Source organism: Mytilus galloprovincialis, chromosome 11 (assembly GCF_965363235.1).
Source record: "Mytilus galloprovincialis chromosome 11, xbMytGall1.hap1.1, whole genome shotgun sequence".
Taxonomy (NCBI): domain Eukaryota; kingdom Metazoa; phylum Mollusca; class Bivalvia; order Mytilida; family Mytilidae; genus Mytilus; species Mytilus galloprovincialis.
The window spans coordinates 4904581-4931688 of record NC_134848.1 but is presented as its reverse complement, the minus strand read 5'-3'; the positions used below and the strand labels follow the sequence as shown (position 1 = coordinate 4931688).

At 31.2% G+C, this 27108-nt stretch overlaps 1 protein-coding gene across 1 annotated transcript in view; it reads left to right on the top strand.

The window, feature by feature from the left end:
- LOC143052016 (uncharacterized) overlaps window positions 1-26452 on the top strand; it is a 68367-nt gene extending 41915 nt beyond the window's left edge. Inside the window, exons 9-12 of the mRNA XM_076224989.1 lie at window positions 2016-2132; window positions 5728-5856; window positions 7782-8948; window positions 21660-26452. Coding sequence (XP_076081104.1) covers window positions 2016-2132; window positions 5728-5856; window positions 7782-8948; window positions 21660-22177 — 1931 coding nt within the window. The 3' untranslated portion in view covers window positions 22178-26452. The remainder of the gene's footprint in view (window positions 1-2015; window positions 2133-5727; window positions 5857-7781; window positions 8949-21659) is intronic.
- The last annotated feature ends 656 nt before the right edge of the window (window positions 26453-27108 follow it).

The following is a 27108-nucleotide window of genomic DNA, read 5'->3' as shown; positions in this document are numbered from 1 at the left end:
AATCACTTTATTCATAACTTATTGTTTTTCAAAAATTTAGCTTTCTTACTGACTTGCGTTAGCTTTTTTGTTTTTACTCTTTATAAAAAAAAATATTTTAGCATAGTTAATCATAATGTTTAAGGAAATATAAAAAAGTAGAATAATTAATTAGTTCAGCTTATTTTTAAGATCAAAATTTATTTTTATAATGACATGCATGATTTAAACCTTTTGTTTGGATAACCACCCTAATTACAGATTATTTAACTGCCACTGGAGTACAATTTATAACCTGCGGCTAAATATTGTAAATTTCCTTCTTAATTAGACATAAGATAATTGAAATAAAAACAAAGTATGGTTGTTATTGATTAGAAGATTTTGATCATCTCATTAGTAAAGGCAAGAAGAAATTTGTAACTTCTTCAATCAAATTATACACAAAATATATTCTAGTGTCAAAGGGATACATTTATCTATTTCTAAAAAGAATTGCTATGCATTGCCTTTGGTTCATTGTTAAAAGGATTTTTTGCTCTTTTTTAATTTAATTTATATTCATGTATATCATAACATTTAAAAAAACCAGCTGTTTATCTATTCTAAGCTTTAATTTCAACTCTTAATGAAAATGATGTTTTCAGGAAATATAATACAAATAAGCTTACTAGTTTTAAAAATGTAGTACAGAACTTAATGAAAGACAGACACATTACTTATTTAAGATCTATTTTATTATTTCAAATCTATTTTCTTATTTAAATTTTAAAGCTCTTGAATTATTGACAAGCACATACATCCATTTGTTTCAAAGGCTAGATATGAAGTTAATTTAGGTAGGGGATCTGGTTACTTATAATGCAGCTTGAGACAATAGATAGAAATAGGGCAGTTGATTAACTCTCAAGTATTGTTGATGCATAATTTTACAAAGTGATAACATACATATTTTCCTCTGAAATAGGTTATTTTTCATCAAACTATTTTACTAAAGTAATCGAAATGTAATCGAAAAGTAATCGATGATTACATCCAAAGTTTTGCTGTAATCGATTAAATTACGATTACATGTAATCGAAAATGTCCTCGATTACAGATTACTGTCGATTACTTCAAAAAATGTAATCAATTACAATCGATTACCATTACAGATTACGATTACCCCATCCCTGATGCTGGCCAATATTTTTGACGGTCCTGAGATTTTTATTTTTTGTTGCAATGACCGTTCATTATTTTGAATAAAAAGAGGAAATGTTGACAATCTTAATAAATGTCGACAACCCTTTTAAGTGATTGTGCATCAATATTGCTGTTATTTACATAATAAAATTCATCAAGAGTTACAAAATTTGCTAATTTATGATACATGTACCGCCATATAATTTTCATTAAAAAGTACAAATATGGACAGGGTTGATTTTTTTTACACAAACTATCTTGAGTTAACAAAACTACTAATTTTAAATGGCAGTTCAGTATTATGTATAAAAGAAGAAATGTTGGCACCCTTAATTCAAGCCGATAAAAGTTGAAGTCACTGTGTATCATTATTGCTATCTTTATATTATATAATGCATCTGAGTTACCAAATTTACTGATTTATATGTTTTTATGCTGTTTTGTTGTATGTTTGTTTCTAATTACACTAATTCAACATTAAATATACATGTGATTGTAGTTATATTTGAGCACAGACAAGAAATTTGACACACTTACAGATTAACATATCACCAGACTCAAACATCAACACAATGACATATTGAAATACTGACAGGACTATAGAACGATAATGTGTTGTCATCTGCGAAGTTATACAATGAGGTCTGCTTAATAAAATAGAAAATGTCGTTTATAAAAAAAGTTAAACTTAGTATGTTGCCAACTTTCTTTTAACGAGTGGAGAACATCCCTAACTTGTCAAATGTATATTACTACACTGAGAAGTCCTTATGGAAGAACCTTTAAGTCTAGTATGACACTTAAACGTAGAACAAATCTGATGGTAATATATTTCTCACTTCATTAATTAGACAGGCAAGATCCAATGAAACCTCAGATGGCTAAACAAAGTGGTACCCCTGATATTAAGTCAGCATTGTTGAAAAACAAGAACAAATCTGAAATAGAACAGACTAGTCAGTTAAAAGGTATAATATTGTGTATCTGCTAGACCTTATTGTGTATAAAAGAGGAATGCACAGTGTTGGTTGATGCTGGCCAGGGATGGGCACGATTACTGACAAATGTAATCGATTAATAATCGATTACATGAAGGATTTTTGTGCAATTGATTAATAATCGATTACTCAAATATTAGTATGTAATCGATTACAATCGATTACTTTATCAAAAGTAATTACATTACTTTTCGATTACTGTCAATTACATACATCAACATTTCAACAAAAAATAACATGAGTAAAACACAATTATATTGCTCAACATTTGTATAGAAGAAATTAAGATCTTTACAAAATGCATCATTCAAAGCATTGTTTCTAAATTATAAGTTAATAGCTGCTTTCTGATCAAATCTCTTGATGAAGATTAGAAATATTTAAAAAATCTTGAAATTTTGACTTTCAACATAAATGTAAGATGTCTGACATAGCATTGCAATAATCACTTTATTCATAACTTATTGTTTTTCAAAAATTTAGCTTTCTTACTGACTTGCGTTAGCTTTTTTGTTTTTACTCTTTATAAAAAAAAATATTTTAGCATAGTTAATCATAATGTTTAAGGAAATATAAAAAAAGTAGAATAATTAATTAGTTCAGCTTATTTTTAAGATCAAAATTTATTTTTATAATGACATGCATGATTTAAACCTTTTGTTTGGATAACCACCCTAATTACAGATTATTTAACTGCCACTGGAGTACAATTTATAACCTGCGGCTACATATTGTAAATTTCCTTCTTAATTCGACATAAGATAATTGAAATAGAAACAAAGTATGGTTGTTATTGATTAGAAGATTTTGATCATCTCATTAGTAAAGGCAAGAAGAAATTTGTAACTTCTTCAATCAAATTATACACAAAATATATTTTAGTGTCAAAGGGATACATTTATCCATTTCTAAAAAGAATTGCTATGCATTGCCTTTGGTTCATTGTTAAAAGGATTTTTTGCTCTTTTTTTAATTTAATTTATATTCATGTATATCATAACATTTAAAAAAATCAACTGTTTATCTATTCTAAGCTTTAATTTCAACTCTTAATGAAAATAATGTTTTCAGGAAATATAAAACAAATAAGCTTACTAGTTTTAAAAATGTAGTACAGAACTTAACGAAAGACAGACACATTACTTATTTAAGATCTATTTTATTATTTCAAATCTATTTTCTTATTTAAATTTTAAAGCTCTTGAATTATTGACAAGCACATTCATCCATTTGTTTCAAAGGCTAGATATGAAGTTAATTTAGGTAGGGGATCTGGTTACTTATAATGCAGCTTGAGACAATAGATAGAAATAGGGCAGTTGCTTTACTCTCAAGTATTGTTGATGCATAATTTTACAAAGTGATAACATACATATTTTCCTCTGAAATAGGTTATTTTTCATCAAACTATTTTACTAAAGTAATCGAAATGTAATCGAAAAGTAATCGATGATTACATCCAAATTTTTGCTGTAATCGAAAATGTCCTCGATTACAGATTACTGTCGATTACTTCAAAAAATGTAATCAATTACAATCGATTACCATTACAGATTACGATTACCCCATCCCTGATCCTGGCCAATATTTTTGACGGTCCTGAGATTTTTATTTTTTGTTGTAATGACCGTTCATTATTTTGAATAAAAAGAGGAAATGTTGACAATCTAAATAAATGTCGACAACACTTTTTAGTGATTGTGCATCAATATTGCTGTTATTTACATAATAAAATCCATCAAGAGTTACCAAATTTGCTAATTTATGATACATGTACCGCCATATAATTTTCATTAAAAAGTACAAATATGAACAGGGTTGATTTTTTTACACAAACCATCTTGAGTTAACAAAACTACTAATTTTAAATGGCAGTTCAGTATTATGTATAAAAGAAGAAATGTTGGCACCCTTAATTCAAGCCGATAAAAGTTGAAGTCACTGTGTATCATTATTGCTATCTTTATATTATATAATGCATCTGAGTTACCAAATTTACTGATTTATATGTTTTTATGCTGTTTTGTTGTATGTTTGTTTCTAATTACACTAATTCAACATTAAATATGCATGTGATTGTAGTTATATTTGAGCACAGACACGAAATTTAAAAAAAAAATGCCTTATACGAATATATTGAGGAAAATTTCGAATAAGTTAATAAGATTGTTTATATTTTGAACAGTATTCTTTTTAAATAGAATAATTGTTCTTTATAAATATGTGAATAGGGATGTAAAAGTGATAACAAAATATGAATATTGGCTACTGATTTAGATGGTGATAGATCAAGAATGTCTAAGACTAGTTTTTAGAGGGTTGATTAAATTTTAATCATATCTTTTATGTTCGCTAGGTTGGCTTTTTTGTTAGCTAAAGCTGTTTATACCATACATGTGCATTTTCAGTATTACGATGACTCTCTGTTTTGCAGGTTAATTTTATACAATTAATTGTTTTAGAATTTCAGCCTTAGTAATTCTTAAAGTTTATTGATTACCATTTGAACTGTTGTTGTGTGATTCATATCATTAGTTTAATAAAGGCAGTTGCTATTTGTCCGGCTAGCCGGACGAATAGTACTAGGACTATTTGTCCGGCCAATACAATGCGCATGTCACTGTTTTTGTGTGCTTGTAATATTATCTTCAGCAGCACCAGGGGGTAGCAAATGTTTGTAATCTTTATTGTTAGGGCCAAATCTTGTTACTGGTAATTCAAATTGTTGTTTTCTTCAAACTAGTATTTTGTCCAAAGTGGATAATGAATTATAATTAGACAAAAAATCATATATATATTCCATACGTATTACTTCAAATTAGAAATTAAGTTGTAAAATAATCTCGGGTCGTACGCGTGTTTGGCTCGTGCATTTTAAGTTAGAGTTGAGGAGTTTGTCTAGCTGAAAAAAGGTACAAAATTATTATGTCTAGCTGCCAAAGAAAATTATAGACCCCTTGACAAAAGTTATCCATATTTTGAGTGAGAGTTTGGAGATTTTTCTTTGAAGTTCATTCTATCGTATTTCCACTGTCAAATTCCGAAAAATGCTAAATTTACCACAAATATTGATATCACCGTTTTCAGCCATGATCTTTAAATTGAAAATCAGGGATCAGATTACATGCGTCCCCTGGTGTTACAGAAGATAATATTACACACACTTTCGAACGCACATAAAATGACATGCGCATTGCAATGGCCGGACAAATAGCCCTCGGCTGGCACTATTCGTCCAGCTAGCCGGACAAATAGCCACTCCGTTTAATAAAACGTCTTAATAATATAAGTATTTTCTTGGTTTCGAAAGTAATTGTCTTACATGTTTTAGATAGATATACTTTATGAGGCAACACATTGGCGCGGTATCTTGGTATTTTTAAGGTCCAGCAGGCTTTTATTCAACTACTTGAATCCTAGTTCAAAAGCCACTAGGACATACTTATAAAAATCTTATCAAAACTTTTTATCTTAATCTAATTTAACTAATGCAATATGTCAGGTTATTTTACCACATTACTATTAACACATCACATGTTACTATTACGTTTTATGTTTTTTAAAGGGTCGTGGTTTTATAAACTTGTTTTTAGTTGTGATGGAAAGATGGTGAATATTGATTCATGTGAAAGCATTCAAACATGCAGCAACAACGGCAAATGGTTGCTTGATGTTATGTCAAAGGGACAGAATGGTATGTTTTGTTAATTTCATGAATTATTAATAAAAAATGTCTTTTACATCACAAATGTTAGGAACATTTCGTTTTAAGTAAGATAAATAAGGACACTAAAAGAAATCATAATTGCAGATCTCATTTGAAAATTTTTGTTGTAACATTGAATTCCTTTAGGCCACGGTGCGTCGAGTTGAGTTGTTTTCCCGCTATCGATTTATGACTTTTGAACACCGGTATACTACTGTTGCCTTTATTTGAAGAGATTTAGCAATTCTGGAACTGTCATGTCCTTCCTGCATGTTGTCCTGGATGATTTGTAAAATGGAAATGTTAAAATGAATTACTTAAACATCTTCTTACAAAAAATAAAAATTAAGGTTTTTTGACTGACGAATTATTTCTTTTGCTCTTATTGTATATATTTAAATATTGGCAATACTAGCAACCTTTGGCTTACACATATTAAGGTTTTGTAAAACTAAGTATACAGTCTTTAAAACTATAGTATCAATTTCAATATAACCACATAGGGAATTAAAACAAAGTCTTAACATTAACATTACATGGCACCTGTTTTGAATCTGCTCTTTAAAGTACAATGCACATGTAACTGTTATCCTTTATATACACAGCTATTCGTTATTGTTATTTTCAACAAATTACTGTGCCCCACACATAACTGTTTTTACTTATATTTCAATATCATGTCAAACAAATGAAATGCTTAATACCTAAATTACATATCAACAAGCTAAGAGTTCATTTACCCTGTAAGACACATTTCATGCGTGTAACAAGATCTAGAGGAATTCAAAATTAACATATATACAAACAATAAAATACAATGGTGGGTACGAACATATGAGTAGAGAAATTCGCAGTTTAGGAAAAAAAAGTATAAACCTATTTTTAAAGTTTTTTGTGTGGTGTAGTCACTATCCGGACTTGAATCCAAGAATTCCCATACTTGTTCAGAAAACGCTACCACGGACTTAACATTCCAATAAAAAAAATCACAAAATGCCGTATGCATAAAACATAAATGTGAGTATATATAATTCATACAGCACCAAACGACGAAAAAAACAAATCGACATACCGTTTTTTATTAACTGGATTTTCGAAGGAAAAAAATCGGTTATTGATTTGGGGATGTTAGGCGTTTCTGTCGGACATCTTCCAAACAGTGTCCGTTCATAAACATGCAAACTCTTTAACGATTTTTTTTCTTCAAGTTTATATATGTTGTTTCCTGTGACTAAATGAAGGTCATGTTCAATTTTCACGATTTTAGTTTTTCTCGTTGTTGAGTTGTCGACTTTTTTATAGCCAAAAGTTATACTTATTAGATGATTGAGTTATTTCCCTTTGAACAGAAATTTTGCCAATATCATTTTCATTATATAATAATCTATATTTTTATTAAAGGATATATTTCATTACATTACATCGTGTAGATAAAATTGTTGACATTGATAGATATATATATATATGTTGACATGAAATAGATTGAATCCCAACAAAAATTGGATGATTTTATCAGACGTGCAAACAACGTCCACCAGTCAATTAAATTGACGTAGGAAATTTCCAACTCTACAATATCTTTCTTAGACACAACTACGTCTATAAAGGACAGTGTCATATCAAAAGACCTCTACTGTGAACCTACAGATAAACATCAGTACCTTTCTCCCAAAAGCTGTCACCCTAAACACTGTACAAAAAGTATCCCGTACAGTCAAGCTCTCAGAGTAAAGCGAATTTGCTCCTCTGAGGAGGCTGTAACTAAACGGTTTTAATCATATTAAACATAAACATAAATACGTGTTAATAGTAAACGTTCACTTGACCATAGTTCAGTATTTTTGTGATTTTACTTTTGCCGTTATAACATCATGTAACCAATAACTCTTGTAAATATATTTATTTAACTGTAGAAATATCGAGGTACATGAACTCGTTGCTAGCCTTAAAAGAGAAAGAATTCGAGATATTGTTGATGTTTTCTACATTATTTAAGAGAAACCTGATCGGTCCCGAAGACTGGCTCTTGCCTGCAGTTCAACATCAACAAAACATGGCATGCTACATGATATTAGCTTATTTGACAGGAGCTAAAAAAGAGAAAAAAAATGTAATCATACCTGCATTGAAAATGGCTATTGGAAAAGGTGACAAATATATCACAAAGATTATATCTTGGTTTATCATCAAAGAACTTTTAAAATCTTTTTCATTTGACATTAACTCTCTTCTTGATATTTGGCCAGCAGTTGTTTGTAAAAACATGAATTGTAAAGACTTTAACTTCTGTTCACAAGATCTAGTCATTTTGATTGAGACGGAACAAACTTCTCAGGTATTTCCAATACAATTCTGGAACATAGAAATAAAGTATTTGTCTCAAGCTGGAATAAAAATGAAAAAGGAAGTAAAGGACCACGTTTACAGAAATACTAAGTTCACAGGAAGTGCATCTGTAGAAGTTTGCTTCCCAGAAAATTTCGATATAGATGGAAAATGCGCCTCAAAATTATTTAAAGACCACAGTAATTTGACATTAATCTGTAAGTCATTGTACACATTGAAAGATGGTATAAAAAACTATAGTCCGTGTGTTCAGTTATTTTGCAGAAGTAAAGGTTTAATTCCTGTGGAGGAAAACCACTTTCCAAAATTCATAAATAATGTTAAAACAGATGTTTTGGAAGGTGAATCTCTTTTGGCAGGACGATTACGTGTTGGTGAACAAATCAACTCTAAACATTTTAGTGGTACACTTGGAGGATTTGTGAAAGTTCTTGGTAAAATCACATTTTTAACTTGTGCACATGTTGTAGTAAATAAAGATAATCTCAGTGGACATAATCTGACCATTCCAAGTAATGAAGCTATTTATATCGACTATGTACAAACTTTACCAAATTCGCATAATTCCCAAACTAAATGTTGCGGTGAAGTACGATTCATTGAATTCAAAACAGACAGTCCAGGCGAAACAAGCATCGATGCCGCGCTGATTAAACTAAGAAAGGGTATAGAGATTGATGAGGATGACTTTATTGCGAACAAAATCAATAATAAACATAATTTGCAGTTCCTTGGTATGTACCTTTATTTATTATTATTTTAATAAGTTTTGAGTTTGATTTCCTTGTCTTGAAACAAAAACAGTTCGAATGGTTTGGTATGAATATTATTACTCTGTTAAGGTTAGAGCTTTACTGATAGGTATGTATGTCGACATACCTATCAGTAAAGCTCTAACCCTAAACCAACAAAAAAACTGTAAATGCAAAATATGATAATTGCAGTTTTTCAGCGTTATTTGACAGCCATCTAATATTAATGTAAATAAACGTATAAAATATGGTGGGATGATAGTATACGATTGTCGAGATACACTTTGACCTGATTGAGTAAGTGGTTTCAGGGAAGAATAATATACTTTACCTTAAATAAATTGGCTTTGATTTGTACGTTTATTTACATTCATATTTGTTATATTAGATGGCTGTCAAATAACGCTGAAAAACTGCAATTATCATATTTTACATTAACAGTTTGTTTTTTGGCAAAGCCACTTCTAAATCAACAAAGATGTTTCACATATGTATATAAAAAAACAGCCATTCTTATGTACATTTGAGATCAATTTTAGCCTCCCTTAAAATATGTCGAAAACTTTCAAGTTGATTGTATCAGAACTGTCTGCAGAACAAATATCCTGACTGTCTTATAACATTTCATGACAGAATGAATTCTACCCAGAGCTGTGTTTCACAGTTCTACCCTGTTACAGATTATAAAAAGTGCTTTTTTTGGTTGTTTTAATTTTTACTATTCTACCCAAAATTGTAATGAACAGTTAGCTCTTATTTATGTTTTTTAGAACTGTCTGCACATTTGACAGTTTTAACCACCCACAGAAAAGATATAGACAGTTAACCTTAAAATAGTTACTGACATATCTACCTTAAAATATTTTTGGGCATATAGTCCTTGACACTGACTGTTTTTAATTTTAAAAAAAATATTCTGACAGTTCTGAAAATAGATGAAACCTAATCCTAAACTAAATACGTGTACAACTGTCTCTGATTGAAGACATTAGCATAATGAGGAAAAAAAAAAATGTGACGACAGTCTATGAATGCATAGTCACAGACGGGTTCGCTTCACGTTTTGTACAGTAATATCAAAATTCAGATTATATTTGTTAAGGTAAAGAAACCCTTGTATTTTCGTTAGATTAAAATATAAACACAACTACTGATACATTTTAGATTTTAAAAAAAGTAAATATATCAGCTAGAATTAAAAACGTACTTTCGAATAATGAAAAAAATTAATTATCTTTTGTTATTTTTGTTATTGTTAGATGACTTAATTAATTATTCTTCTATAAAATGTGTATACGAATTATTCATTCTTTAATTACTAGTATTCGGAAGTTACGGTTTTAATTCTAGAACATATAGTTTTTTTTCATCTAAAATGTATCATGAAGCAGATGGGTGCAACTCGTTGTATCATACTGGATCACTGAACAATGTGACAAATTTGAACGTTATTTTTATACGACCGCAAAAATTAAAAAAGTTTAGGTCGTATATTGGTATCAAGTTGGCGTCGTTGTCGTCGTCGTCGTCGTCCGAGGATATTTGGTTTTCGCACTCTAACTTTAGTAAAGGTAAATAGATAACTATGAAATTTAAACACAAGGTTTATTACCATAAAAGGAGGTTGATATTGATTTTGGGTGTTTTGGTCCCAATAGTTTAGGAATAAGAGGCCAAGGGCCGAAATAAGCAGTTTTCTTGGTTTTCGCACAATTACTTTAGTATACGTAAACAAAAATCTATGAAATTTTAACATAAGGTATATGACCACAAACGGAAGGTTGGGATTGATTTTGGAAGTTTTTGTCCCCACAGTTTTAAATTTAGGGGCCATAAACAGGTCCCAAATAAGCATATTCTTGGTATTTACACAATAACTTTAGTATAAGTTCATAGAGATCTCTGAAATTTTGACACAAAAATTGTAATCACAAAACAAAGGTTTGGATTGATTTTGGAAGTTTTGGTCACAACGAATAAGGGGCTAAAAGGGTCCAAAATTAAACTTTGTTTGATTTCTTCAAAAAATTAATTGTTGGGTTTTTTTGATATGCTAAATCTAACCGTGTTTTCAGATTCCTATTTTTTTTTACGACCGCAAAAATTGAAATTTTTTGGTCGTATATTGGTATCACGTTGGCGTAATCGTCGTCGTCCAAAGACATTTGGTTTTCGCACTCTAACTTAAGTAAAAGTAAATAGCAATTTATGCAATTTAAACACAAGGTTTATGACAATAAACGGAAGGTTGGGATTGATTGTGGGTGTTTTGGTCCAAACATTTAAGAATTAGGGGCCAAAAAGGGCCAAAATAAGCATTTTTGTTGGTTTTCCCACCATAACTTTAGTACATGTAAATAGAAATCTATGAAATTTAAACACAAGGTTTATGACCATACAAGGAAGGTTGGCATTGATTTTGGAAGTTTTGGTCCCAACAGTTTCGGAAAAAGGGACCCAAAGTGTCCAAAATAAAACTTCGTTTGATGTCATCCAAAATTGAAGAATTGGAGTTCTTTTGAAATGCAGAATCAAAATGTGTATGTAGATTCTTAATTGTTGGTCCCGTTTTCAAATTGGTCTACATTTAGGTCCAAGGGGTCCTAAATATAACTAAGTTTGATTTTTTACAAAAATTGAATCCTTGGAGTTCTTTCATATGCTAAATCTAAACATGTACTTAGATTTTTGATTATTGGCCCAGTTTTCAAGTTGGTCCAAATCGGGATTTAAAATTAAACTTTGTTTGATTTCAACCGAAATTGAATTATTAGGGTTCTTTGATATGCTGAATCTAAACATGTACTTAGATTTTTTGTTATGGACCCAGTTTTCAAGTTGGTCCAAATCGTGGTCCAAAATTAAACTTTGTTTGATTTCAACACAAATTGAATCCTTAGGGTTCTTTGATATGCTGAATCTAAACATGCACTCAGATTTTTGAATTTAGGCCCAGTTTTCAAGTTGGTCCAAATTGGGGTCCAAAATTAAACTTTGATTGATTTCAACAAAAATTGTAAAATGTGGTTCTTTGCTATATGCTTAATCTAACCATGTGAATAGATTTTTTATATTTGGGCCCTGTTATCAAATAAGTCCACATTGAGGTCTTAATGGTCCAAAATTGAACTTTATTTGATTTCATCAAAAATCGAATTCTTGGGGTTCTTTGATATGCTGAATCTAACCATGCGTTTTGATTTTTGATATTGGGCCATAATAGGTAATGTCCAATTTAAATTTTTAAGTTTTTAAGTTGATTTTTTTTTAGACCACATTGATTATGTGTCAGAAACCTATGTTGCATCAACTATTTAATCACAATCCAAATTCAGAGCTGTATCAAGCTTGAATGTTGTTTCCATAATTGCCCCAATGTTCAGGGTTGGAACTCTGCTGTCGTATAAAGCTGCGTCCTGCGGAGCATCTGGTTGCACAGTAACTTTAGTATAAGTTAATAGAAATCTGTAAAATTTTAACACAAGGTTTATGATCACAAAAGGATGGTTTGGATTGATTTTGGGAGTTAAGGTCCCAACGAATTAAGGGCCAAAAGGGTCCAAAATTGAACTTTGAATGATTTTATCAAAAAAATAATTATTTGCCAAATCTTACCGTGTATTTAGATTCTAAATTTTGGTCCTGTTTTTAAATTGGTCTACATTAAGGTCCAACATGTCCAAAAGGTTTAAAACTAAATTTAGCTTGATTTTGACAAAAAATGAATTCTTTGATACACTGAATCTAAACATGTACTTAAATTTTTGATTATGGTCCCAGTTTTCAAGTTGGTCCAAATCGGTGTCAAAAATTACTATACTAAGTATTGTTCAATAGCAAAAAATATTCAATCGCACAGTATTCCGCTATAGAAGAAATCTTCAATTGCACAGTATTGTGCAATAGCAAAAAATCTTCAATTGCACAATATTGCGCAATAGCAAGACATTTTCAATTGCACAGTTTTGTGCAATAGCAAGAAATATCCAATTGCACAATATTGTTCCGTTTTCAAATTGGTCTACATTAAGGTCCAAAGGTTCAAAAATTAAACTTTGTTTGGTTTAAAAAAAAATTGAATATATTGCATTCTTCAATATGTTGAATCTATTAATGTATTTAGATTTTTTAAATTTTGGGGCGGTCTTCAAATTGGTTCACATTAAGGTCTAAAGGGTCTAAAATTGAACATAATTTGATTTCATCAAAAATTGATTTCTTTGGGTTCTATGATATGCTGAATCTAAGCATGTATTTAGATTTTGAAAATTGGACCAAAATAAGTAAATGTCCAATTTAAAATTTTTAATTTTTTAAGTTAAAGTTCTTAAACCACATTCATTTCAGCTTTCCAATTGTGAACTTTCCATTTCTAAGTAGCAACATTCCAGCAGCACCTGCATACGGGATATATATCTCTCAATTGATACGATATTCCCATGCTTGCATTTCCTATCATGATTTTCGTGATAGAGGGTTACTGCTCACAAGGAAGCTATTAAATCAAGAGTTCAAAATGGTGAAGTTGAAATCATCCCTTCGTAAATTTTACGGACGCCATCACGAGTTGGTTGACCGTTATGGAATAACCATTTCACAAATGATATCGGATATGTTCCTCACGTCGTAACTACAATCCCCTTCCCTTTCATGAATTTGACCTACCGAATTAGATTTTTTATCGGATTTGTAATCACATAAGCAACACGACGGGTGCCGCATGTGGAGCAGGATCTGCTTACCCTTCCGGAGCACCTGAGATCACCCCTAGTTTTTGGTGGGGTTCGTGTTGTTTATTCTTTAGTTTTCTATGTTGTGTCATGTGTACTATTGTTTTTCTGTTTGTCTTTTTCATTTTTAGCCATGGCGTTGTCAGTTTGTTTTAGATTTATGAGTTTGACTGTCCCTTTGGTATCTTTCGTCCCTCTTTCATTCTGTGTCAGAAATCTATTTTGTGTCAACTATTTAATCACAATCCAAGTTCAGAGCTGTATTAAGCTTAAATCTTGTGTCCATACTTGCCCCAATGTTCAGGGTTCGACCTCTACGGTCGTATAAAGCTGCCCACTGCGGCGCATCTGGTTTAAGTTTGGTCTGATTTAGTCTCAAAATGTCTTAACAGATCTTTCTTGCTCACTAGCACATCCCGTTTTTTTTTTACCTTAGCATGACTATAAACGGTTTCTTAGTAATCTGGGTCTTTTGGCCATGGAAGATATACAGCCCATTAGCATAATTATGAAAATGCAGTTTGTTTAAACAAAAGTATTTTATTGACTTTCTCTCTACAGGAAAATTAATATCATCCCTTTTATAGGAATCCACTTTGAGATTTTAGTGAGCTGCAGTCAACTTTTGATTACAACATCATAATTATGCGATTCTCCAACCTTGGTCCTACTGTGGCTCAAGTAAAACTTGTAAATGCTAGAATGGCTTAAATCATGTATTTAAAATCTGTTTTGTTTTCCATGTGATGCAAATCTTGGAATGATTTAGGAATTTTACATATTTATTTATATTGCCGTTCGCAAACTCTAAATGCAAAGTAATTTGCTGCAACTCATATAGAATCCTTTTACACATGATATCATTGGCTTATTTATACGGTAATCCTGTTTTGCAGCTCGTAAATGTAAATACTATCCATTTAAACTGATTGAACCTTTCAATATATTTATTCCTGAAGATTATCAATGCACTGCTAAAGGAAGATCATCGAGTACAATTTTCACACGTACTACTAGAGAGTGTTTTATCAACAGATTAAATCATTAATAAATATGTGTTGCTTTTTAGGTATGAGCACTTATATTTTTGCAACGGACACAGTCACGCTATTCTCGGGCTGTTTATGACGTCTTTAAATTAAATCCGGATTGATATTGTATTCTGGATAAAAAAGATTAATTTTGTAGTTGTAATTGGCTTTGAACTAGGTTTTGCCGGTAGATGATAAGTCTCCAAGGGTGTCATCAGTTCAGTAATTAATGCAGCGGTACTTTAATGAGACAGTTATTTCATTGGCAATTATACCACATATACTTATTTCTATATCTCTTGAATTGTCAATTTATAAATTAAGAAATTATTAAGAAACTAAGGTTAACATTTTCCCTCGCAAATTTGACCTAAAATAGATTTTGATACTATTTCAGGTCTATTTTGGTCATATAGCACTTGTGTTTCGGTACTGATAATTTTTAATATTTAATAAGTTCACATTTGTTTCAAAAAGGCAAAGCAAGACAGTTTTTTTTCTTTAAATATTTTTTTGGAAAATAAGTCTCTTCACCATGTCCATTATGTTAACTCCTGATTTCAGATTTAAAAAAAAAGATAGACAAAAATAGTTTTTTCCTATTAAAACCGTATAATGATATTTGTAGTTTTCCGGAATAATAATAGATGTTATAAAAATTTATTATATTGAGGAATTATATTGTCTGATCATTTTATTTTGTGAAGAAACAGGCTTGCTAAAAATTACTTCCTTCATGGTTTCTTTAAAACTATCATTTGCTTGATTATTAGTTATTATTAATGATAATTCATTAAATAATGCAAATAAACAATTAAATACAATGAACATCATGTACATTATTTATTTTTTTACTTTTAAAAAAAATTAATTAAAGTCTGTTGTCTTTCAAATGCTAGTCAATAACTTTATCTTTGACATTTGTGTCTTTTTGCTTCTCAAGATTTTTACTAAGAAGACATTAAAAGAATCATACAAAAATGAATAAACAAAAATAGAAAAATAAAAATAAAAAACTTTAAATAAATTCAAAAGACAGAAAAATCAAAAATAATATTAATTAACAAAGACTTAAACAATGTCTTATTCTACATTTTCAAAAAAAGGTGAAATGTCAATTTTGAAAGAAACCTAAGTTACCTGTACAGGTAAATTTTACAGAAACATACAAGTTGAAAACTTCAACCCTGATTGATTACAACAGGTAACATTATTAGATAAAACATCAACCTATGTTTTATGACCCCAATAAATGGCCAACATCTCAAGATTGAATACCTCAATAAATGGCCACCATTGGATGTTGACCATGCAAGAAGGTGGACATAATTAAGAGAATGTCACAGGCTGTACTGTATGTGGCTGAACTAAGTGTGGTTGTTCCTTTTGAACGGTTTTACATTTTGTCATGTCGCGGCCTGTTATACCTTACTATACGCTACAATGTATAAATTTGGAAATAAAAGCACAAAATTTTGTAAACAGATACATATGACAAGGACATCCACTTATTTTCTTTTGTCCATCTGATGATTTAAGCCTTTTTCAACTAATTTTTAGCTCACCTGGCCCGAAGGGCCAAGTGAGCTTTTCTCATCACTTGGCGTCCGGCGTCCGTCGTCGTCGTCCGTCGTCGTCGTCCGGCGTTAACTTTTACAAAAATCTTCTCCTCTGAAACTACTGGGCCAAATTTAACCAAACTTGGCCACAATCATCATTGGGGTATCTAGTATAAAAATTGTGTCCGGTGACCCCGCCAACTAACCAAGATGGCCGCCATGGCTATAAATAGAACATAGGGGTAAAATGCAGTTTTTGGCTTATAACTCAAAAACCAAAGCATTTAGGACAAATCTGACATGGGGTAATATTGTTAATCAGGTTAAGATCTATCTGCCCTGAAATTTTCAGATGAATCTGACATTCCGTTGTTAGGTTGCTGCCCCTGAATTGGTAATTTTAAGGAAAGTTTGTTGTTTTTGGTTATTATCTTGAATATTATTTCAGATAGAGATAAACTGTAAAAAGCAATAATGTTCATCAAAGTAAGATCTACAAATAAGTCAACATGACCAAAATGATCAGTTGACCACTTTAGGAGTTATTGCCCTTTATAGTCAATTTTTAACCATTTTTCGTAAATCTTAGTAATCTTTTAGAAAAATCTTCTCCTCTGAAACTGCTGGGCCAAATTATTTGAAACTTGGCCACAATCATCATTGGGGTATCTAGTTTAAAAATTGTGTCCGGTGACCCCGCCAACTAACCAAGATGACCGCCATGGCTATAAATAGAACATAGGGGTAAAATGCAGTTTTTGGCTTATAACTCAAAAACCAAAGCATTTAGAGCAAATCTGACATTGGGTAAAATTGTTAATCAGGTGAAGATCTATCTGCCCTGAAATTTTCAGATGAATTGGACAACCTGTTTTTGGGTTGCGGCCCCTGAATTGGTAATTTAAAGGAAATTTTGCTGTTTTTGGTTATTATATTGAATATTATTATAGATATAGGTAAACTGTAAACAGCAATAATGTTCAGCAAGGTCAGATTTACAAATAAGTCAACATGACCAAAATGGTCAGTTGACCTCTTTAGGAGTTATTGCCCTTTAAAGTAAATTTTTAACCATTTTTCGTAAATTTTATATATCTTTTACTAAAATCTTCTTCTCTGAAACTGCTGTGCCAAATTGATCAAAACTTGGCCACAATCATCTTTGGGGTTTCTTGTTTAAAAAATGTGTCCGGTGACCTGGCCATCAAACCAAGATGGCCGCCACGGCTAAAAATAGAACATAGGGGTAAAATGCAGTTTTTGGCTTATAACTCAAAAACCAAATAATTTAGAGAAAATCTGACATGAGGTAAAATTGTTAATCAGGTCAAGATCTATCTGCCCTGAAATTTTCAGATGAATTGGACAACCTGTTTTTGGGTTGCGGCCCCTGAATTGGTAATTTTAAGGAAATTTTGCTGTTTTATATTGAATATTATTATAGATATAGGTAAACTGTAAACAGCAATAATGTTCAGCAAAGTAAGATCTACAAATAAGTCAACATGAACGAAATGGTCAATTGACCCCTGTAAGAGTTATTGACCTTTGTAGTCAATTTTCAATCTGCTTCCTTTGTTTAATATTCACATAGACCAAGGTGAGCGACACAGGCTCTTTAGAGCCTCTAGTTATAGTTCGTTCTTATGTTGTACTGTTATACCACTGTCCCAGGTTAGGGGGAGGGTTGAGATCCCGTTAGCATGTTCAACCCCGCCACATTATTTATGTATGTGTCCTAAGTCAGTGGTTGTCGTTTGTATATGTATTACATATTTTTTTTTTCGTACATTTATTTATATATAAATAAGGCCGTTAGTTTTCTCGTTTAAATTGTTTTACATTGTCATTTCGGGGGCCTTTTATAGCTGACTATGCGGTATGGGCTTTGTTCTTTGTTGAAGGCCGTACGGTGACATGTAGTTGTTAATTTCAGTGTCACTGTGGTCTCTTGTAGAGAGTTGTCTCATTGGCAATCATACCACATCTTCTTTTTTATATGTTAAGTTGGAAAAAAGTAAAATAACAAAAATACCGAAATCTGAAGCTCAAACACATCAAATGAATGGATAACAACTGTCATATTCCTGACTTGGTACAGGCATTATCTAAAGTAGAAAAGGTGGATTAAACCTGGTTTTATAGCTAGCTAAACCTCTCACCTGTATGACAGTCGGATACAATTCCATTATATTGACAATCTTGTGTGAACAAAACAAACAGACATATTAGGTACAGCAGTCAACAGTGTGTTATAATCTTTATCACTATAAAAACAAACAAATATGTAAAAACACAAAAAGGTATATACACAACGCACATACGCAAAAATAAAGGACAAGAATACATAAGATTTTTTTTTTTATATATTCGATTTTTTTAATAATTAAGGTATGGTGTGTCGCATTGAAGACTACAGTTTTAAGTCTGTTTTGCTGATTATATGTAAATTTATTGAAAAAAAATATCTACCCATGGTTCTGTATTCTTCCAGGATATCTACGATCACGCTCTTGCTCTTAGTTTTTGAGTGTAGTGTCTTATAGAAGAGAGACGAAAGATACCAGAGGGACATTCAAACTAATAAGTCGAAAATAAACTGACAATGCCATGGATAAAAAAGAAAAAAAGACAATGAGACAAACAATAGTACACAAAACACAACATTGAAAACTCGGAAATGAGCAACACGAACCTGGGGGTAATCTCAGGTGCCCCGGAAGGGTAAGCAGATCCTGCTGCACATGTGATTCCGTAATTCCGTCATTCCGTCATCCCGCAACAAACCATTATACGAATTTTTTTTTCTAAACGACTTCAGATTTTGGGCTGATTTCTGGTATGTGAGTTAACCATGATGAGTTACAGATCAAGTTTAAGTTTCGTTCCGCTCCACTATTTTTTGCCGAAATTACGGGCTATGGACTTTGATAAATTGTTGAAAATCAAAGTTCGGTTATACGGACTTTTTTTCTAAACGCTTTCAGATATTGCGATGATTTTTGGCATGTGAGTTAACCAAGATGAGTTACAGATCAAGTTTAAGTTTGTTTCACTCGGTTAAGTTTTGCTGAAATTACGGGCTATGGACTTTGATAAATTGTTGAAAATCACAGTTATACGGACTTTTTTTCTTAACGCTTTCAGTTCTTGGGCTGATTTTTGGTATGTGAGTTACTCATGATGAGTTACAGATCAAGTTTAAGTTTCGTTCCGCTCCGCTAATTTTTTTCTGTAATTTCAGGCTTTGGACGTTGATAAATTTTTGAAAATCACAGTTATACGGACCTTTTTTTTAAGTTTTGTTCCGCTCCGCTAATTTTTGCCAAAATTTAGGGTTTACAACTTTGAAAATTGTTGAAAATCACAGTTATACGGACATTTTTCTATACGCCTCCAGACTTTGAGCTGAATTTTGATATGTGAGACTACCATCATGTGTGTGTCCACATGTGTTATTAAAATTGCAGATTTTTTAACTTTTTGAGACGGGGCCATTCATGTCGCTTTGACACATCTAGTTGCCATAAGGTTTTTCGGTTTCTCTACGACAAATTAATTCCGATTGTCCCTTTGGTATCTTCCGGCTGTTTTTTTGGAGAAAGACGGCTTCAAGCCGTCAATCCCCTATGGGGTTGACCAGAGTGACATTCCCTCACATCATTCATTTTGATTTTATAGCGTGGGAAACCCCTAAAAATCTTACTGAAATTGATGAAAAGGAAACACACAAATGAATAGATTGACTTTAAACACTTTTCTACACATTTCCCTTCTGTTTCTAGCGAATTTATCCTATTTTGAGCTCTCTTTTACACTATTTACGTTTCTTTTATAATCCGGAAAAATCAGTATGACGAGATATTCTAAATATATCCAACCTACATTATGTTTTATAATGACGTCATTGTTGGAATGCCAAACTATGCAGAAGCAGGGATATCCTTCACTGGTTATTTAAATCATTCTCAGAGTTTGTGCACTAATTATAAATTGTTATTTGTTAAATGTAAACGTAATTATGTTTGCTGTAGATGATTCAAACATCAACATGCAATACTTTAATTTGTAGGTCAACAACTTTCAAAGTAAAAGTTCGTGGAGATACATGAGATTGGGGAGTTAAACGATTTTATTCATTTTTTCTGTAAAATTCTGTTTTGTGAATCTTCCTCCAAATCAGGAGCACCTCAATTGATGAGTAATTATCCACTTAAAAAAAACTTGAAAATGTGACATTTAGTATATGATTAGCATGATTAGTAGTCTTCCATTAAAACTTTAAATTGTGTGTACCAACAAATAAATCATTGTAATGGTAAAAAATAAAATTTTAAAAAAAATGCATTTTATAATTTAAACCTAGTTATTCGTGAAATTAACAAATATTTCAAAATGTAGGATCTGGAAACAAGCTTCACACCGTTTACATCAATCATATTATTTTTTTTATTAGTACCTGTATCCCTGTGATGGGAGTTGTAACTTGGAACTTTATCAATGGAAATTTAAAATTAAATGGATTTTTCAGTCCTAACTTTCTTAACAAAAAAAATAAAAATCTTAGAGTACTGTCACTAAAAATGGGAAAATGGCCTAGCCTGCAGTTCAGTGGTACACAATTAAGATTTCAGAAAACATTGTAGTTGTTGTTAAATGACAGAAATCAGTTGAATTTTACATAATTAACTATCAACTTTAATCGAATGTTTAGATTTAGAAGATGCAGATCTCTTGGTCCAAATTGAATCCTAAAGTCATGAAAGTAAGGAAACAAAATTAGATTAAACAACAACAATTGAATTCAAGATTGTCAACCTTTCTACATGTTCTAGCTGTTCTTTTTTCATTCTTTATATGAAGACTATCAAAAGATACCCACCTCCCGCCCTTCCCCCAAAAAAGAAGAGACAAGGGCCGTCTTTCCGCTCAGAGCTATTCAGCTCTTTGATTATAACTTATTTGCTGTACACAATTTGAAATGAAAATGGTAGACATTTAAAAAAAAACGTAGTCCACGTTTTTCATTTCAAATTTAAATAAGTTTACAGCAAATACTTTAGCACAATAAAATACTTTCTTTAGTTTAGCTGTATAACTTGATTGAAAATATTTTTAATGTGTTCATATGTTTGTTGCATTTTGCATGTTGCATGTTGCATGTTTGTATACAAGAAGAAGTACTAAAAGGTGAAATAAAAAAATCAACAAACGTTTCCGTGTTAGAGACTAATTCTTGTATGACTATAAAGTGATTGACTCTAAAAACACGATAAAGTAAATATAAGATTGAATTGATAAAAGAAAGACTCTAGCATATTTCTAATTTATTTGTCAACTTTTTAATTCTAAACACATATTTCATTATAACAGGTATGAAATCACCTTTTCTCAATGAGAACTGGTTAGATCATGAGAAGATATTCGATGGAAAATCGGCTCTACAGTTTACCAATGTCACTGTTGGAGCAGTGTCAGGTATTTCTGTTAACACGGATTCGAAAAAAGAAAAAGATGAAGGATTCGATATTGACAGGGAAACAGTAATTGAAACATATAAAAGGATCGTACAATCAGAAAACGTTTCCACTTTTAGCAGCAACGCTCCGGTGTTTAGTAACGATGCCCATTTACAAGAGACTCGTTTAAGGAAAGTAGACAAGGAACGCACACGATACAGACTCTCTCGTCGCATGTATAATCAGATAGCGGTAACCCATATTCCTTTTCAACCAGGGGATTCCGGAACTTGTATCTATGTTTGTGACAATTCACTGGAAAGGTACGGCTGTATTGGAATGGCTATTGCAAATCATCCAGGTATCGATGGTGGAGCTATTGTAACGCCAATGAAAGATATACTGAAAACTTTTCATTTGGATATACAATAGTATAATTGAATCATACACTATTTTGAATAGAACTGAATAATACAAAATTCACGTTGTTGTCGAAGGCCATTATTGTACAGATTTTGTTAAACTTGTTTTTGGTTCACCAAATAATAAGCCATGAAATATACATCATATAAACTAGATACAAATATAAACATCCTCAACTTTTGATTTTTACATTTTTTCGAAAGCAAGTCTGAATACCTTTATTGGTCAACTAAAATGTATATATCCGTTTCGTTCAGACATAAAGCATAGATCTAAGAAGGAATCTTATAGAGACAACAATGCTTTTGACAAGAACATCACATACTATACTATACTATTTGCTTAAGTTTGGAAACAAGAATAATAAAGTTCTTATAATCATGTCTATTACATATACTAGTAATCGATAACATTCATACAATACGGAAAACAAAATATTGATTGATCAACAAATCATTTGTAAATATCTAATTAGTCTTACTTAATTGAAGGTTTGGGTTAGGTAAGAGGACTCTCTAAGAAATATTTGTGTACGATATTTCTCAGCGTTAAGGTATAGTTAAAGGCTTATATATGTGGTTGCAAATTAAATAAATATGTTTCTATCTATTGAGGAAAAAAGCCATATATATTGACGGAAAAGGCACTTGCCGTTGATTGTTATTTGTTTAATTTGAACAGTCAATCCGAAATGAAATATAAGGGTTGGACATTAACATATATTCTCTTAGTTGAGGATCTACAAGTTTTGATTTGCACGCAAAATTTTCATTTATCTAGTGCTTAAAGCTTGAAATAAACACCACGTAAAATGTGTATTAGGAAGTAAAGTAAACCTAAACTTGTTCACAACTCTTCATTACTAAAATATCGTTAATATATTTGAAAATTATACAGCATGTGTAAAAAGGTTTTTCTGCAATATTCTGATATTGAAAATTGTGAGTTTTCTATTTAACATTAAACATCTTTGATGTCGAATATTGATAGTAGTTCTTCATACAAGAACCTTATTCAAAAAAGCTATGTAATGTTTATAATTTAAAATTGGTACTCCTCCACCTAACTCGAGCTAGCCGTCAACAATATTCTTACTTGTAAACTTACATCTGATGTTCGGGATATTTGTCAACAAACTAGACACGTGTCTTTGCTATTTAAAGCAATAAAAGTTTTCATGCAGCGGTGATTGGTAAAGTGGAATATAAGCCGATACATCTATCTCCCTGCGCTTTAAAAAAAAAAGGAAATTTCATTGTAGTAATTGCACATGATTTGTGAGTTAAAAAGAAGTAATTGCACATGATTTGTGCGTTTAAATGTAGGTGGGCTATGGGAGGGAAATTAACACCCCAAAAACTTACGGCTTATTTAAATAATGACCCACATCCGTCAAATGTGTGATGTTTGGATGAAGGACCGTTATCTATCACAAAGCCTCCGGGCTTTCTCATGTTTAATATGAATCTTTCAACAATAAACAAATTAAATCAACTTGAAATAAAAAATAGTTCAAAATAAACATTTATTAATGAAAAAGACCCACAAAGTCATGCAAGACTTAAATAACTGAAAATGTCGATCACTTAAATCACACATTATAAAATTAACTGTTGAAACAATTGTCCATTCCATCAATGCGTCTAGACTTCTTTGAATCGATGATCAGTAAAACTTCCTATGACTGCTTTAATATAAACATAAAATGTCTTTTAGTCTCTTTTGTCAACACTGTATTTGAAAAGGAAATGGAACAATCTCTGTTATGAAATATGATTTGGTTGTTTGTGCTTCTTTATATGAGCTAGCAAAGAATTCGGATGTGTCGATACTAAACAAGCTCAACACCACATTTAACCATCTTGCAATAACTAAACTTGTAACTTGTGTGTGCAGTTTATATGATATTAATAAAATTATATATATAATTAAATGATTAAGAATTGTCTCCTCTACTTCAGTTTAAAGTGACATGCTTTCATGCCTTTATCGCTTGGTATTTTTTTTTTTACTATGCATACTATGTTTTTTTTTACTCTGCATACTATGCTTTTTTACTATGCATACTATGTTTTTTTACTATGCATACTATGTTTTTTTACTATGCATACTATGTTTTTTTTACTCTGCATACTATGTTTTTTTTACTCTGCATACTATGCTTTTTTACTATGCATACTATGCTTTTTTACTATGCATACTATGTTTTTTTACTATGCATACTATGTTTTAACAATTGTGTTTTTGTTTATTTGTGGTATTTTTCAATGAATTAAATAATAGATACAGTTATGATGTTACTAAGTATTTTTTTAATTATTTTAGCAATGTTTCAACATAATGATTTCAGAAAAGTTTATGTTTAGAACTTTAAACCTGATAAGAAATGAAAAGAACACGTTAACAATTGCATGCATCCGAAGCGCTTTTCTAGGTTTATATTCATTAAGAATGCTCAAAGCCTAATGTTTGAGAGTCAAGGATGCATAAGAACCGAAACAGTTGAAGAGCTATATGAAAGGGGCAGAAAGAATGCTCAAAGCCTAATGTTTGAGAGCCAAGGATGCATAAGAACCGAAACAGCCACGGTCACATTTTTTGGTTAAACTTGTTTGTTTGTTTGGTTTTGGTTTCTTCATCATGTTTATTCGAAGACTTAAACCATTAAATTTAAAAACATTACATTTCTATATTTGTTTGTATTATAAATAATGGGTAGGATTTGTAATTAAAACAAATGTGTCTAATCTAAAGTTATTTTTTATGCCCCACCTACGATAGTAGAGGGGCATTATGTTTTCTGGTCTGTGCGTCCGTTCGTCCGTCTGTCCCGCTGCAGGTTAAAGTTTTTGGTCAAGGTAGTTTTTTAAAGATTGCATATTTTGGCGTTAATATTGAGTCACTGATAAGGTCTTTGCATCGGAACTAAACACATTTATTCTAAAAACAGTTGTTGGCATGACACGGGTTATGTTCTTCTCATATATGTTATGATGGTATGATACTAAACCCCTAACGGGAAGGATTGTGCCTGATGTTCATATGATGAAATCATAATCTTTCAGTCAGTTTAATTGAAGTCTGGAGCTGGCATGTCAGTTAACTGCTAGTAGTCTGTTGTTATTTATGTATTATTGTCATTTTGTTTATTTTCTTTGGTTACATCTTCTGACATCAGACTCGGACTTCTCTTGAACTGAATTTTAATGTGCGTATTGTTATGCGTTTACTTTTCTACATTGGTTAGAGGTATAGGGGGAGGGTTGAGATCTCACAAACATGTTTAACCCCGCCGCATTTTTGCGCCTGTCCCAAGTCAGGAGCCTCTGGCCTTTGTTAGTCTTGTATTATTTTAATTTTGGTTTCTTGTGTACAATTTGGAAATTAGTATGGCGTTCATTATCACTGGACTAGTATATATTTGTTTAGGAGCCAGCTGAAGGACGCCTCCGGGTGCGAGAATTTCTCGCTACATTGAAGACCTGTTGGTGGCCCTCTGCTGTTGTTTTTTATTTGGTCGGGTTGTTGTCTCTTTGACACATTCCCCATTTCCATTCTCAATTTTATTTGATGAAGTTGAAGTCCAATCAACTTCAATCTTAGTACACATGTTCCCTATGATATGATCTTTCTAATTTTAATGCCAAATTAGAGTTTTTATCCCAATGTCACGGTCCACTGAACATAGAAAATGAAAGTGCAGTGGGGCATTCGTGTACTGAAGACACATTCTTGTTTGGAACCTGCTTTTTCTTTTTCCTGTTATTTTGAAATGAGTACATAATGTGGATACTATAATGTTGTCAGCATTAATACTTTGTGAATTTGGTAAATTAAAGTTATTGAAGTGCATTTATCATTTAAATAAAAATAATTAATTTTACTAATTAATATTCGCCAGGAAATAAAAAAAAAGTTGTCAGCGTTCTGTATATTTCTATCCAAAATTAAATCTTCATTTATTACTTAACAAACAGCTATATTATTTTATGTGCAGGTACATTTTGTCCAGACTAATGGATTCGTCTAAGATGTAGTAACAATTATCCCTATAAACGATTGTCTTGTTATATATAATTAATAACTTGTAAGTCTTATAGTTTTCATAGTAAGGTACGTTGTAGTATGTTACAATTTTAATATAGTATTGTTAACATTTAAAACAAGCTTATAATCTAGTGTTAGACGCTTACAAATCCAATTTAAATTTACATTCAGTTTCTTGTATTTATTGTGAATAATGTAGATTATGATTGGTGATTAAAGTGATACATTTATTTCTTATTCCTAAGTCTTTATTTCTTATTCCTAAGTCTTTATTTCTTATTCCTAAGTCTTTATTTCTTATTCCTAAGTCTTTATTTTTCCATGTTGTGTTTGTTGTACCTGATATTTTACACGATTTCCCTTCGTTAGGAAACATTCTTCTATCGTATGCATCAATTTACTTAAGTTTTAACTTGACAAAGAAATGACTTATTTTATATATCAGTGAAAAGATATGTACTCGAACTGTATAGATACCAAGTATTTCACTGGTAGTTTCGAACGAAAAGTCAAAATAATTATGGAATATTGTTACTTACTTTAGATATATTCAATAGGAGAGTTACATATGACAAGTGAGATATATGGATTTTACAATTATACCATTACATGTTAATTTTCATTGATATAATATACTGTCTTGTATTTGTTCTTGTCAAAAGTCTCAACTTGAAGTCAATAAACAGTAGAATTTACCCGGTATGAGTATAAGGCTCTGCTCAACAATTTCTTGATGCACGTTTTATGCGAACGACTACATATCAAAAGTTGAAGATATCACCGGTGCTTAATGAGTATTGTTTTCCCTTTAATTTTAAAACAATACCGTTAATATTGTCAGAAATATAAAAACTGAACTGTTAACAAATACTTCATGCATATTCAGGACGAGA